The following is a 15,142-nucleotide window of genomic DNA, read 5'->3' as shown; positions in this document are numbered from 1 at the left end:
CTTAACATACAAAGGGAAAAGTAAATGCCTTTTTTCTTCTTCTTCAAAGTAATCCTAACGTTTCAGCATTGAGCTCACGTGGACGCAGGCACTTGCGCTGCTCTGGTGGACTGCTCTGCTCTCGCCGGCGCTGTAATCACGGGTCGGACGCCTCTAGCTTTATACAAGCGACTTGGCTGTTCTTTGAATGCCTTGTGTAGCCTTTGGACTACGCAGCACCTACCTGCAGCCTGCTGAGGAGCCCGAGAGCAGGAGTCGCAGAAGAAGCCGTCCCAAGAGGAAAATAAATCATAGAAGATGGGGGGAAAAATGGATGTGTCTAGAGGCAAGAGAAAGAGAAGGTGAGGGGATAGCGCGCACACGAGGTAAGTTGAGTCTCTTGCTCATATCCGTCCAGGTTAGAAAGAATCCAGGCAATGACAGGAGAGATCCGTGTTGCTGTTTCAGATGATGTTGGTTTGAGTATGACATTAAGTGCCTGCCTCCGTGTTTGGGTAGCTCTTCCTCCCACCCCCTCACCACATCTGTACCTCAAGTCTTGGGCACTGCTGTAAATGAACTACGAAGACTTGTTACAGCTTGCATTTCCTAATCCAATAGGCACGTGTTATTGCATTAGCACTTGGCACTTCTATTAAATTACGATCCTGTTAGTACAGAGTTTAATTTGTTTGAGCTACATTTATGAAACATATACTTTCCTAGAGACAGTTGCTGCTGACAAACACAGGCTGCAAGCTCTGCAAAGAGTGGAGGAGCTTGCAGTCTTGGCTGGTAACACTTCTGGCTCCGTGCAGGTGTATTCAGAGTGTGCGTAGGTGTTACGATGGCATCATGCATCTGTGTGTGTCTGCCACATTGCAGCAAATACAGCACCAGTTAAAACCCTTGAATTTAAAATGCATACCTAGTTACTGCAAGGAGAAACCCCACAGATTCCACAAGGATACAGTGGTTGCTCCAACCTGCCTCTAAAAAAAAAGGCAAGAAACCTTGAACAGGCCAAAAGAACGCTCTTTGTGGAAAAACACAGTCACGAAGACTAGAACAAAGTTCTGTTATGGAGAACTATTGCAGCTACTAAATACCCAGCAGTAACTAAAAAAACCCGTCCCCTGATGGATCATCTGCGTAGCGTTCAGATGGCTGTTGCAAAACCTGTGTTCAGCACGCTTCGCAAAGCCTCTCGTTTTCAGGCGTTTGCCATCCGAGCAGAACTGGAAGCCAGCATGGCTGTGCAGGCCTCGCTAATGCCCTTGGAGCAGCAGCAGTCCTCGCAGGCTGACAGGCTGGAGAAGCCACCGCCCGGCTCTGGCTCCCACAGTTGCCAGCTCTGTTGCTGGCAATGTCACAGCAGAAACAAATTTTAAAAATTACTTTCTGTGCTGCTTCATAGATAAGATTTTTGTCATCCCGTGACACCGTTCAGTACAAAAAGGCACGAAAGAGGCAAAATGTGCAGTGACCTCTTGAAGGAGAGTCCCAGCCCAGCTGTCGGCGACGGCCACGGACGAGCCCACGGCCAGCGCTGGCAGCCGGGGAGCTGCGGTCCCAGGGTGCTGGTCCCCGGCACCCAGGGCCTCGGCGCCTTGAGCAACAGCGACCGCTTCTGGCTCCGCTGTTGAGGAAAATCAGCGTCCTTCCGCCGGGGGCTTATCGCTGTGCCCGACGCCTCCGAGCACTCCCCCAGCCGTCAGCATGCAGTGTATTTCTTAGGTGGCTGGGGATATATATGGGGCTTGAGGTGCCGAGCTTTAATCGTCTAATTTCAAAAGCTGTTTGTCTTTTCGCACTAGATGGCTTTTGCTTTTATCCCTTCCTCTGCCCACCCATAAAGCATTTCAATCCCTCAAATGTTAAATCTTGTAGATGTGCAACTACTGGTAACTGCTGGGCAGGGAAAAAATGGTAGCAAAGAGCAACCGAGTATTCATTCCTTAACGAAGAAATGCCTGGTGCTTTTCCCACGAGTATTAGATGTTCAGTGTGAAGTACAGAAGATCACTTTTTGAGACAGAAGGTAACAAATAGGAATAGTGAGTGACCGTATGTTTTTATGCCCATGGTTTCAGGGCTCTGTTTGCTCCAGCTTGAAGTACCAGGTAACTCTAAGTCTTGAAACAAACATAGTGGGTTTTAATAACGAGCCCATTTCCATCCGAAATCTTCCCCATCCCTCACGCGTGGGTGCGTAGCAAAACATGAAGTTGTGGCACGGAGACATTGCTAAATCGGTAAATTATGACAGGCAGATAGATCTGATCTCGGAAAGAGCAGAGTGCTTGGACAATGCATTCACCCGCAGGTTTTGTACCTAGTCAGAAGTTATTTCAGTAACAAGATCTGACAAAAAGTCCGTTCAGTAGTTACAGATCAGGCTGGGATTTATAGAGCTTGGGGGAATAAAGTGCCTTATTTGATTTAGATGGGTCTTTAACCTCAAGCAATTCCCTCTAGAGAATAATGCTGGATGTGGTGTCTCTTCCTAGATTGTGTCTATATTTTAATGATATCAAGATGGTTGTTAGTGGGATTTTTATGGTATCCTGTCAGATTAAGCAGAGTGCCCGGGCTTGATTTCTGCATTTGTCGGTGCCCTGTGCTGCCGTGCGCCCGCGCAGGACAGCTCGGAGGTGCGTGGCTTCGAGGGCTTTCTCTGCAGTGCTGGATGCGCGGGGCTGAAATCTCAGTGCAAAGCAACGGTGCAGTCGTTCGGGGTCGTTCTGCCTGTCCCTGTCAGATACTTACCTCTGAGAGCATGGTAAAGGTGACACTTCCCACATGTCTGCAACAAGCTTCACGCTCTGCGTCCCCTGAAGTTAGTGGAGATTTGCCAGTGATACCAACAGGAACAATGAATTCAGTGTTTTCAGTAGTTTTGCTACTGAAGCATTTTGAGTTAAGAACATGCTTGTTTCTTTGCACCAAAGTCCACTTGTCTTTCCTCTGACACTACGAGGTGGATTTTAGAAACCCAAAGATTTAACGTCTAAACTCTAAACTCAATGTTACAGCATTGTTGGTTGGATTGTGCTGATGGCAGCAATCCCGCAGATGCTCCACCCAGCAAGGACAGCTTTGGTCATAAGAAACAAGAGAAAAACAGTCATAAGAAACAAGAGGAAAATGCCTGCTGCAGAAGTGAGAGTGCTCTAAATGTCAGATTCATAAATTAAAGGGATTAGGTAAAAATAACAGGGATTAAAAATAAAACAAGTCAAAAAGCACTTCATAATGTACTAACCAACACCTGGTACCATCATGGACTTTCGCCTCCGTCACATCACTGGGATTTGGAGGGAAGGGCGAAGAGCCCTTGGTCTGACTGCAGTGGCTCCGCAAGTGTCACAGGCTACCTCAGAGGCACGGCATCGTTAATCTTGCCATCTTCAGAGGGCCGGATTTGCCAGAAACCGCCTGTGGCTTTTTTTTGCTCTGAGCCCACAAATCAGCAATAAACCTGGCCTAGCCAGATACTAGTCCAGATTTACAGCTGTCTCGCGCCGCCGCAGCGTGACGCAGCCGGAGCCCGGGGGTGCCTTTGGTGCTGCCATGTTGCCTCCCCTGATGTACCCGAACGGCCAGTGCCAGGGTACATTAAAACAGAAGGAGCTTTGCCGTAAATGCCGCATCCCTAGTGCCGTGTGCCTGCATTTCCACAGCGCTTCTCCAGCCAGAGTTATTTGGCATCTGATGTTGTACCGATGGGAAAAAAATGCAAAAGGGCACGTTAGTGACCACACAGGATTTGATGCCGTGGCAGATGCAGTATTAAGCACATTGGGAACTTGTGTCTTTGGCCTTCTAGCCAGACCTGTTTGCAGTGGACGGGGCTCCTGATGGCCATGTTTGCTGTACGTTTGGAGCCAGTGTTCATCGGCCTTGTGAGGAGGATACCCATTGCCGCTGGCCTTAAATTTCGTAGCTTCATCACTGAGTGAACTCTCTGTCCCTGGGTGAGATGGCAGGCATCCCTCCCTGGTGCCGCTGGGGATGCAGACGTCCTGCCTGCGTAGCACTGCGGAAGCCACCAAGCCCTCCTGCGTGGGGATCGCTCACAAGAGCAGTGGGGCTGTGGTGGTTGGAGCTCTTGCCCGGTGGTTGGCATCCTCCTCAGCCAGCCAGGCAGCCGAGCATCCCTCCCCGGGCTGAGGTGCTGATCGGCTCTTCTGCAGCTTGCACTCTGCTATCCTGAGCCTCAGCCCTGGGTACGAGTAGAGGAAGGATGTTTTCAAGATCAGAGAGGAGCTCTCACTGCTGATGTCATTCTGGTGTCATTCTGATGTCTTCCTTCAAGCTCATGGGTGATTTCTTCACCCTCTACCCCCCCAAAAAAAGCTGCATTTGAACTCTCAAGGTGCTGCAAGCAACAGTGCTGAGAAGATGCCACACTGTACCCTGTACACCAAATATTCTACAGAACATCACAAACTGGCTGATGATGGGTGGAGGAACGCCTGCAGTTTTTAGTCTGTAAAACCCGGGTGGCGAAAGGTGCCAGGTCAGCCCTCGGGCAGTTCCATTGCCTGGGCGATTCTGTGCAACCCATGCACTGTCCACCCAATCCTGCGCAACTCTGAGGAAGCCCTTTAATTAGTGCTTTGAAGAGCTTTTACTTGGTGCACTTTTTCTTTGCAGGTCCCTTTTCTGAAAGATTGCATCTAAAAATTCTAAATTAATTCTGAGCAATGGTTCATCTGGTTTGAGAGAAGAGTGTGCTGTCTGCCACATTTATTTGCTCTCCTTGGCAATGATAATTTTTGGGTATAACATTTATATTGCATCCATTAGAGCATAGAATGGGATGTGAATTATCCAAAGCTGTTCCAATCACCACTTAAATCTTTATTGATTGTGAGTAATAAACATGACTACGGTGTTTGCCGAGACTTTGTGCCACTCAAACACTGGTTACACACAGCCAACGGAAGTCTGTGGATCATCGGATGAGATTTTCAAGACCCAAAGTGACTTTTGCTCCTAAATCTCACCTGTACTGGTCACCGGCTCTTCTCTGTATCTCCTGCTGCGACTGGGGAGGACCAACCCAAACACTGGGCTACAGAGCCACTAGCATCAGTACATCCTACTGCTCATTCCTTGAAGACGGCCCCTTCCTGGCAAGATCGGGATGTTCTCTTCATAAACTGACAGCACTTTTCCAAGAAGCTGGTCAAACTCTTCTGCACAGTCCAAGTTTGTTCAGGGAAGGATCCTGTTTGCAGCACCAGCACATAAACATGACGGCCGGTAACTGGAGTCAGATTGCCCAAAGAGCAACCTGGCCAGCTTTTGAAGTTGGATGTGGGACTTCAGCCTGCTGGGTCTCTTTCTTAAGCTGGTAGAAGCTAGAGTGATGGCACTAGATAAAACACCTGGTTTTGGGTTATCTATGGGTTATCTATCTATGGATGCAAGTAAAATCATGAAAAGGAACCTAAAAGGTCATCAATCAAATTAAAAACCTGTTATGATATGTAATTTGAGAGGGGCAGAAGTTACATCTTCTCACATTTGGGACTGATAAAGAACCATTTATTTGATGATTAGTTTACTTTTCTTCTACTTCAAACTCATTCTGGCCAGAAAGAAATATCATCATGCCACCAGTTTTCTCAATGGAGATAAAAATTACTGCAACTAACCTGAAACAGGTGCAGTGGTGAGAGGAGGCAGGGCAAGAAGTCCCTCACACAGTGTGAGGGTGTCATGAAGAGAAGAAGAGAGAGCAGATGGGCTCTGTCATCGTGTTCCATCTTTTCCATATTAATGGTGTGTCTGGAAAATAGATAATAATGAAATAGAAAAGTAATAGATGCTCTACAAAGAACGTATAGCAGCTCTTTCTTCTGAGGGATGATCTCACACATCAGCGTAGGGAACGTGCTCAGCCTGGAAGAGATGCTGTGTTTTATGCAAGATCATCTTCATGACAAAGAAGCGCTGTAGCAATTCCTGCATTTGGAGGGAGAGGTGGCCAGGACTTCTAAACTGAAGACAAAGATTTGGGGACCTCCTTCAGGGGTGAGATTTTACTGAGTGAGTGCACATTGCTTTTCAAAAATCAGTTCACTTCGTCAGCATCATCTTGTCACCTGGAGGTACCAGCACCAAGGGGTGCATCAGAACTTTTGGGGCTGGTGTCCCAAGCCAAGAGGGGCCAAAATGCAGCAGGGAGGAGGCCCCAAGGCCACAAGGAAAAGGGAAGAGGGGGTTCGCTTTGGGATGGTGCCACGTTGCCTTTGGAAGAAGACTGGCGCCACTTGTTTTCTTGATGGCTGAATAAGGGGAGGTAATGCTGCCAGCAGCCAAGCGGAGTCTTCTAACAGGGAAGCAAAAAAACCAAACTGCTGAAAGACTGATAAAACCCACCTTTGTCCCAGGTGTAAAATCATGTTTGCAGCAGACTCTGATAAAGTGAAGCCTGTGAGAATGGATAGCCACTGATCTTCTTAATGTCATGCCTCTCTCAAATAAATCAACCATAGCAAATGTCTTAATTTGCCATTGGGGGCAATTCTATTCAGTATGAGGCACCTGGTACCATTTCTCTAGACTCAAGTCTTCCCGTGATTTGTAGATGTCAGCAAAAAAAATCTTAGCAGGGTTCGGTAGAGCTGCCCAACAGATCCAACCTCGCATGGTTAAGCCTGATTCAGCCAAACCTACTACATCTGGATTAAAAGCACAACCAAGCAAACAAAGAAATCCTTCCATTATGGTGAGGAAGAGAAACACTGCAAGTTTCTGCCCAAGAAAGCCATCTGGAATGCTGACATCCCGATCCTAACTGCCTCAGCTCATTTTCTTGGGCATAGAGAGTGCAACAAGAGAGCACAAGCTCTCAAACCTCTCAACATTTTACTTTGATAAAAGCAACCAAGCTACTAGAGAGCTGGGCTGGAAACCACGCAGCGGGAGATGAAAAAGAATCCCGTCATAAGTAAAAGGCAGAGGAAAAACAGCTGAAGCCACCCGGGAAAGCGCCGAGGACCTCATAGGATACGAGGTCCTGTACAGCCCAACGACAGCAACCTAATTAAAAAAGCAGCTGGAAAGCACAAAATTATCCCAGGAAAAAGATGAAGAAATGGAAATCTTTTGAGAGAGAGACCCAGAAACTGAGGAAATGATCCTCTGAGCCGTTCTTGGGGCAGCACAGCTGGCCAGGGAGGCAGGCGGGCGGCTGGGGGCCAGCCTTCCCTGGGACCCGGGCGAGTCATGTAGTTCTTCTGCCTCTAAGGCAGTTTAAGAAAGTCGCCCCTCAAACACACAGTGCCAGGGCCGGCTACGGCAAACCCTCTGCCTACAGCCAACCGCAGAGCCCTATGCCTCCTCTGTAATGGCAAACAAAACGCTTTGCAACTTGGTAGCCTTTGACCTGCCGCCGTGGGCCGGGCGCCGGCGCTGCCCGGGGGCCTTCTTTGGGACGGGCCGAGTTGCGTGCCAAGTTGCGCGCCGAGGCGCGGTACAGGGATGCGCCTTCGACGTGCGCCGCTGACCGCTCGGTGGGAGAAACGCCACGATCCAGACGTGCCCTTCCGCACCTCCGTCAGGGTCTCGGCCAAAGCCGCGCCTGTGGAATCGAACAAGGCTCGGCGGCTACTCGCAGACAAGCAATCGGAAAATGTACCAGCAGCCAGGCTCACTTCTCAATATATTTATGTAACTCGGGAACCTGGGAGCTGAGTCGTCCATCGCGCAGCAGCTCGCACTGCCTCCCCGCGGTGAGGCGCCGGACCGGGCCTGCAGAGGCCTCGCGCCTTCGGCCACCGCCAGGTCGCCCAGGTCCTGCTGCGCGGGGGAGCGGCTCGCGCAGGCAGAGGTCTCGGGATTAGATCCTGGGAGCAGACAAAACGCTTCCTTCGGACTTGGATGGAACAAGCCGTGTTCCGTGCTCCATCCGTGCAGCACAAAGTAGTGCCTTCTCCAGCGCTCCGGGAGGGCTGCTTGGCTCAGGTGCCCACGTTTGTCCCAGCGAGCGGAGCAGCGGCGCCGGGGGGACGGGGCGCGCTGAGGCGGGCCCCACAAGCGTCCCCCGTGCCGGGCAGGATGGCTTGTGGCCCTTGGCGCAGGAGCAGCCCGGCGCGGTGCCGGCGCCGCCGGCAAAGGGTCGGTGGGCCCGAAGGACGTGGCGGCTTCTCAGTGCTGGTCTGCCCGTCCCGCTCTGCTCTTCGTGCCCGGACAGACGGACAGAGCAAATCGCCTCTTTCCTGCCTGGGCTGAGGTATTGCAGTACCGTGCCGGACAAATAGGGCCGTGACAAACTATAGTGAAAACCCCGGTTAAGGCAAATTCCCATCTGTTTAGTTAAGATAATTTTAGTTTACTACTTTTTTTTTCTTTTTTGGCAGTTGCGTGTGTGCAATTAACTGCAATCTTGGCTTTAAAAAAAAAAATAAAGCACCCTAATTAGCATGTTAAGCCTCCTCATTTCCCAATACTGTATAATGTTGTGAAAGCTAATCTATAATGTATTGGATGTTATGCAAATTCTCTGTACTCCATATGGGGTTTATAAAGGCATGCAAATTAAAAATAGTGTTTGGAATAGGACTGGGGGGAGGGGAAAATTTGCACAATAAAATATGCGGATGGGAGAAAAGGTGTTTATAACCTTCTCCCTATTGTTTGTGTATTCTCAGCTGCACAATGCTTTTCAAAGCGGAGAGATGTATTGCATAAAATCTCTCCAAACTGGATGGTTTTTAAATGAAATTTAGAACGAGAGCGCTGTTCCCTGCACAGTAATCCACATGGTGCCGGGGCCTGTAACGGGTAGGCAGGGGCAGGCGCCTCTCGCTGGCTGGCATTGCCGTCGCGCGGCCTCTTGGAGCGTATTCGCCCGGGTGTCACCGGGCCCTCGTCGCAGCACGGCCGCCCGGGAGGGTCCACGGCAGTGGCTTGGCCACGACCTGGCCGGTCCCCGTCGGCACGAATCAGCGGGGCGGGGGCATTGCCCGCAGCAGCCGGCGCGTTGCAGGGTCTGCGGAGCGTGCTTCGATCCCGTGCGTGGTTTGTGACCCTGCCCACGGGTGGGTGCACACGTAGCTGTGACACGGCGGGCTTCTCGCCGTGCCGCCGGCTCTAGCGCAGGGGCTCCGTGCCCGCTGCCGGAGCCGAGCCAGCAAACGCGCTCTGTCTTGTGCAGCTTGTCACCACCGCCCGTCGGCTGTGTCCAGCTGAGAGCGTGCCACCTTCCCCGATGGATACTTAATTAGATTACAGCTGCTGCTTAAAAATAGCCATTTCACAGAAATAGAATCTTGGCTGGTGTCAAACCGAGGCCCGTGCAGACCAGGAGGAGCGGTGCTGCCTCTGCCCGGCCAGCCGGGAAGCTCTGCCGGCGCAGGCAGCGCTGGCATCGCTGCCGCTGGGACCAGGGACCAGCGGTTCTCCCCACCTCCATGGCTTTTCCCTGCTTTCGCCCTCCCTGCTGGCCTCGGGAACATTCCGTTCAGGAACTGTTGAACACGCTTGTTTTTCTCATGTCACCCCACGACCTGCCTGGGCTTGGCCGAGCGCAGCCTGTCCCGCTCTCCTGGGGCTGCCGCCCTCCACAGTGGCACCCCGCGCCCGCCCGCCTCCCGAAGGGCACGCAGCACCTCTGAGGCTTTTCGACACCAGGCGCTGACAGGTCCAACGGCCTCCACGGAGGGAACAGGGCTTTTCTTCACCAGCTGCTGCTTCCCGTGTCCGCCTGCCCCAGGCGCGAGGCTCAGCCACTGCTGCCACTCGAGGGCTGCGAGCCCTCCCCGCCTGTGGACATTTCCCTAAATGCCGCCATGTAATTAATCTTGTAATTAAGGTGTTTTTTATAGGTTGTGCTGCTCTTTCTCCTGAGTCTCTTCGGCTCTGCACTTCGAGCTGGAGGGGGGGAAGGCGAGGAGCAGCGAGAGCGAGAAGTGCGGCTGGCAGCGGGGCAGGCGTGGACCGAGCTCCTGCATGGGGCTGGAGCCGCAGCGGCGCATGTTGCGGGGCAGCCGTGCGTCTGTCTGCCTGCTTGTGTTCCGTGCGAGGTGGCACAGCATCGCTGAGGATGAGGACCCGTCCCTTTCCTCACCGCCGGATGCCCCGCATAGCCATGGAGCAGGGATCAAAGCTGTCCAAGCAGGAGCAAGCAGTAAAGGAGTCCCCAACACAGGGAGCTTGTCTCGTGGAAACGGGCAGGAAAAACCCCAAGACATCACATGAGGAGGACATGGAAATGGCAAAACCCAACGGAGGGCTCCTCAGGCGCCGCTTTCCCACAGGGAAGGGACGGGGGAGCTCGGATCCTCTTGGGCTTGCGGGCTCTTGGCAGCACCGCAGTCAGCAGCTCTCTGCATCCTGCTGGCACTTCCCACCCGGGGCACTTTGAGCCGGCGTTTCCATGTTCATTAATCTGTGTCATAAAGGTTTGCATTTGCTTATTTACCGCTATCATTCCCCGGACCGGCTCAGGATGCCGGAGAGCAGCCGCCCGCACGGTGCCTCCGAGCTGGAGAAACCACCGCCGGCAGGGAACAGCCGTCAGGGCTGGCAACATCTTCCCCCGTGACATCTCCCTGGGGTTTTTTTTTGCTTCGCAGATGTGCACACGCATGCACCCCGCCTCGGGGTCTGGAGCCGTGGGTGCTGTTTTACCCTGAGAGGCCACGGCTGCCTGTTCGTGGGGCTTGCTGTCTGTTAGTGCAAAACGAGGGGTCCTGCTAGATCAAACCCACCATAATCCGTAAAGCTACTGTGGATGCCTGTGACTGCACCAAACTGGGAAATTGGACTTGCTTTGTTTCTGCTACCTTCATTTAACAGTGAGTGCCGATTACTCAAAGCGATATGGGCAGGACCTGGTAATATAGTGTTGCTCTAGCGTTAACTTAAGGGGATGATCCAGTTGCCTGCAGTGTAAATACTTTGTGGCCAGGAACCCTGCTTTATCGCTTTGTATAGTTTTAAAGTAGTTTAAAGATTGAATAACATAAAATAACATAATATAATGTTATTTATGTTATTTCCCACGTGAAGAACTCCTGTAAACCTTGCAGTATTGAAACTCAGTGAACAAGGCATCTTAGACAAGCTGAAAAACAAATGGTGGTACGATAAGGGTGAATGTGGAGCCAAGGACTCCGGAAGTAAGGTCAGTCGCTGAAGGTCTTTTTGTACTGATTAGCAATCACATTTTGACCCGCTGTTTGTTTATACAAAGAATGACTTTCAAAAGTTGGTATTTACATTTTGAAGGTGGAAAGAAAAGGATAGAAAAAATAATTAAGTAAGTCTCTGAACGTGACAGCATTTTTCTTTTATGCAGTAACAGACTGTAGTTGTAAGTATGTTTTACTATTTGAGTATTCTGCTAGAAAAACATGGAACGAGAAGCCCCCAAAGCCTCCCAAGCTGGTATCTTCATTTAAATGTGCAAGTTTCAGCACAGTCAATGTGTATTATTCAGGCCAGCATCTTTTCTTATTTTTAGTTTTATTGAAAAAACACATTTTTGTTTCAAAATCATGACTGAGATTCTGTACATGTCAGTTTGGGAAACAGCCATGTGCTTGCTAAGGGTGGAAGATTTCAGGACAGACCCATGATAAGGAAAAAACGCCCTTCCTGCCCTATTTCCCAATCCAGTTTGAAATTGGTTTGATTTAAAAAAAAAAAATAGAAATACTATTGGTAACTCATTACATAAATATCATATATTCTTTTTTATTCTGCTTTGAACCACTTTGCTGCTGTACCGCCCTGTCCCACGCCAGCCGCGCTGCAGGGCCAGCCAGCCTCCAGCAGCTCCTCCTGCAGGACCGCTGCAGACCCCAGAGGAGATCCCACCCCTGAGGTGGCAGGTGGATCAACCTAGTAGCTGCCCACTTAAATTGCAGGAAATATTTATTTACACTATTCGGTTAAAAGAAAATACAGAGGATTTTTTTTTTTTTTTAAGGCTTATAGAGCCATCGAGGAGGAAAACACTAGGAGTGCTGGGCTTGCTGGAGTAAAGGACATTTTCAAAGGCACTAAGAGGAGGAGAAATCCAGTTCCAGCTGAAATCAGTCGCAGTCGAGTGCCTAACTCCCCCGGTGCCTTTGGAAGTGCTCTCTATAATCATTCAAACAGAAAACTAGAATTTGGAAGCACCCTCTCAATGTTGGAGGACAATTTCAAGTTCCATTGAAGCCAATAATAATAAAAATTCATTGATTTCAGCTGGACTGGAAGTTGCTTAGGGCACAGCCCTGTAGCTGTTGTACGAGATAAATTTGGGACTATGGGACAACTGAATGCACAGCAGCTGCAGAAGGAAACTGTAATTGAAAAGAGGTGTAAACGAGTAATATCTTTAGTTTAAATGGCAGGCTGCTGGCTGCCACTGCATCTATCCCAACCGCCTGTGAAACACACGACACTTTCAAGGTAGCTCATATTTTATTCTGACTACGTGCAAGTTTTGCTGTCCCTGGAGATACTCGTAAACCGAGTTCCGTCAGCAAGTCGCCCCTGGGCACAGCCCCGTGCTGCAGGTTGCTCTGGCATCTGCCTGTCGGGTGTGCTGTGCCGTGCCGTGGCGCGGCGTGGAGTGCCGTGCCGTGGCGTGCTGTGCCATGCCGTGCTGTGGCATGGCGTGGCATGGTGTGGCAAGGCGTGCCGTGGCAGCCGAGCCAAGGGCTGTGCCGGCATCCATCCCGGCATGCAGCCAGCCGGCCCATGCAGCAGCAAAAGGGTTGCAGCTTTATTTAATCTGATTACGGAATCCCATTTTTAAAAATGAAAGCCTTCTCCCCCATCTGACATGTACTGAAGGAAGGTAAACCCTGGCCAGCATTTTTTGTGTTCCAGTGACTGGTTTGGTTCAGTAACTCGCTCTCCCTCGGTCACCCAAGGTGCTAGTTTAGCATAGGGCTCTGCTGCTTGACCTTAAAGTAACTGACCACCTTCCCAGGGTGGTTTTTTTCCCCTAACTGTTGACAAAAAGGTAGATAAGTTTAGTAGCAGCTCAGTAATTTTATCTACATTCACCAAAACCAGGTGTGTAGCGGTTTGGGTTTTTCTTTCTGTAGTTTTATAGCAGCCTTCCGTAAAACCCGCCGTTCTACACAGCCGCTGCTTTCCCCGCCGGCGCTTTCCCGAGGTGCCTTTGCCACCAGAGGCGCGCGGCCATCGGCGGGTTCGCTCGGGGGCTCCGACGGCCCGAGGGAAGTCAGCGGCCAAAAAAAGTCTCGCTGCCTCGGAGCGGGCCAGGGTTTCGCCCGCCGCAGGGTGGGAGAGCGAGAGCAGTCGCTGCTGCGCAGCCCCGGGCTGCGGGGACGGGGGGACAGCACTGCCCCAGCGTGGGACGCTGACGCCTTGAGTGTAGTTACTCCAGCTAGGACTAAGGGCAAAGTAGCCTATTGTCTGTCTGTCTGTCTGTCCGTCCGCTCCTGACAGCAAAACTAACGGTGTGGCTGGTTTCTCTTAGGACAAGACGAGCGCTCTGAGCCTCAGCAATGTTGCCGGGGTTTTCTATATCCTTGTGGGCGGCCTCGGGCTGGCCATGATGGTGGCGCTGATCGAGTTCTGCTACAAGTCTCGGGCCGAGTCCAAGCGAATGAAACTCACCAAGAACACGCAGAACTTCAAACCGGCTCCCGCCACCAGCACCCAGAATTACGCTACGTACAGAGAAGGCTACAACGTGTACGGCACAGAAAGCGTGAAAATCTAGGGGTACGGCTGCGGGCCGGGAACTAACACCCTCTGGGTTTCCTTCCTTCCTTCTTTCCGGCCTTCCTTCCTTCCTTGCTTTTTCTTTCTTTCTCTCTTTCTCTCTCTCTTCTTTGTTTCTTTCTCTCGCTCTTTCTTTCTTTCTCTCGCTCCTTCTTTCTTTCTTTCTCTCTTTCTTTCTTTCTCTCTTTCTCTCTTTCTCTCTCTCTTCTTTGTTTCTTTCTCTCTCTTTTTCTCTCTCTCTCTTTCTCTCTTTCTCTCTCTCTCTTTCTTTCTCTCTTTCTCTCTTTCTTTCTCCCTTTCTCTATTTCTCTTTTCCTTCTTGCCTTCCTGCCTTTCTCTCATTCTTTCCCTTCCTTCCTTCCTTCCTTCCTTCCTTCCTTCCTTCCTTCCTTCCTTCCTCCCTTCCTTCCTTCCTCCCTTCCTTCCTTCCTTCCTTCCTTCCTTCCTTCCTTCCTTCCTTCCTTCCTTCCTTCCTTCCTTCCTTCCTTCCTCCCTTCCTTCCTCCCTTCCTTCCTCCCTCCCTTCCTTCCTCCCTTCCTTCCTCCCTTCCCTTCCCTTCCCTTCCCTTCCCTTCCCTTCCCTTCCCTTCCCTTCCCTTCCCTTCCCTTCCCTTCCCTTCCCTTCCCTTCCCTTCCCTTCCCTTCCCTTCCCTTCCCTTCCCTTCCCTTCCCTTCCCTTCCCTTCCCTTCCCTTCCCTTCCCTTCCCTTCCCTTCCCTTCCCTTCCCTTTCCTTTCCTTTCCTTTCCTTTCCTTTCCTTTCCCTTCCTTCCTTCCTTCCTTCCTTCCTTCCTTCCTTCCTTCCTTCCTTCCTTCCTTCCTTCCTTCCTTCCTTCCTTCCTTCCTTCCTTCCTTCCTTCCTTCCTTCCTTCCTTCCAGCTGTGGGTGATATTTTGTTGAGTGCATCAGCAGACTGCTGCAAAGGGCTTTTGAAACATTCTCAGAGTATAAAAGTGATTTAAGTTTCTTCCCTGAACCGAAGCTTGATTCCATCCTGTATTACCAGCAGTGATAGCTGGCCTCGTGCTGGAGTGAGTAATGCCTCTCTCCAGCACTGTGCTAGGTCAGAACATATAAAAATATTTTGTTAATTGCTGTAAAAATTACTGTAATCAGAATTTGCTTCTCTCTTGCTAGTGACCTCTCCCCTTTCTTTTTGAAGCTATAATGAGGTCAGGTAAGTGCTTCTAGGAAGTCTCAAAAAAATCTACAAGAGAACAAAAAAGTCTACGCTAGAAATCACGGTTTCTAAAGCATGAAAAGTTGAGTTGAATTGCTGAAAAACGACTCTGGAAAAGCCTGGTGAGCCCATCGCCCACAGACTGTGCCTCTCCCCAGGCTGAGCTTCCCTGCCCCTCGGTGCTGGGCAGTGATGAAATCTTTCTGGTTTTGTTACAGATCCTCACCCTGACAGCACGCAAGAGGAGAAGCAGCAGAGAATGTGGCTACTTCACAG

The 15,142-nt window shown here is 50.7% G+C and overlaps 1 protein-coding gene across 2 annotated transcripts in view; it reads left to right on the top strand.

Annotated features, from left to right (window-relative positions):
- GRIA3 (glutamate ionotropic receptor AMPA type subunit 3) overlaps positions 1 to 14,145 on the top strand; it is a 157,074-nt gene extending 142,929 nt beyond the window's left edge. Inside the window, exons 14-15 of one of the 2 annotated variants that reach the window (XM_082003981.1) lie at positions 11,008 to 11,122; positions 13,442 to 14,145. In XM_082003981.1, the coding sequence (XP_081860107.1) occupies positions 11,008 to 11,122; positions 13,442 to 13,687 (361 nt within the window). In that variant the 3' untranslated portion in view covers positions 13,688 to 14,145. The remainder of the gene's footprint in view (positions 1 to 11,007; positions 11,123 to 13,441) is intronic. The other variant, XM_082003982.1, reaches the window with a different exon arrangement.
- The last annotated feature ends 997 nt before the right edge of the window (positions 14,146 to 15,142 follow it).

The sequence above is a fragment of the Phaethon aethereus genome, assembly GCF_964289735.1.
Source record: "Phaethon aethereus genome assembly, chromosome: 10".
Taxonomy (NCBI): domain Eukaryota; kingdom Metazoa; phylum Chordata; class Aves; order Phaethontiformes; family Phaethontidae; genus Phaethon; species Phaethon aethereus.
The sequence above is the reverse complement of the archived record's forward strand: the minus strand, read 5'-3'. Positions and strand labels throughout refer to the sequence as shown.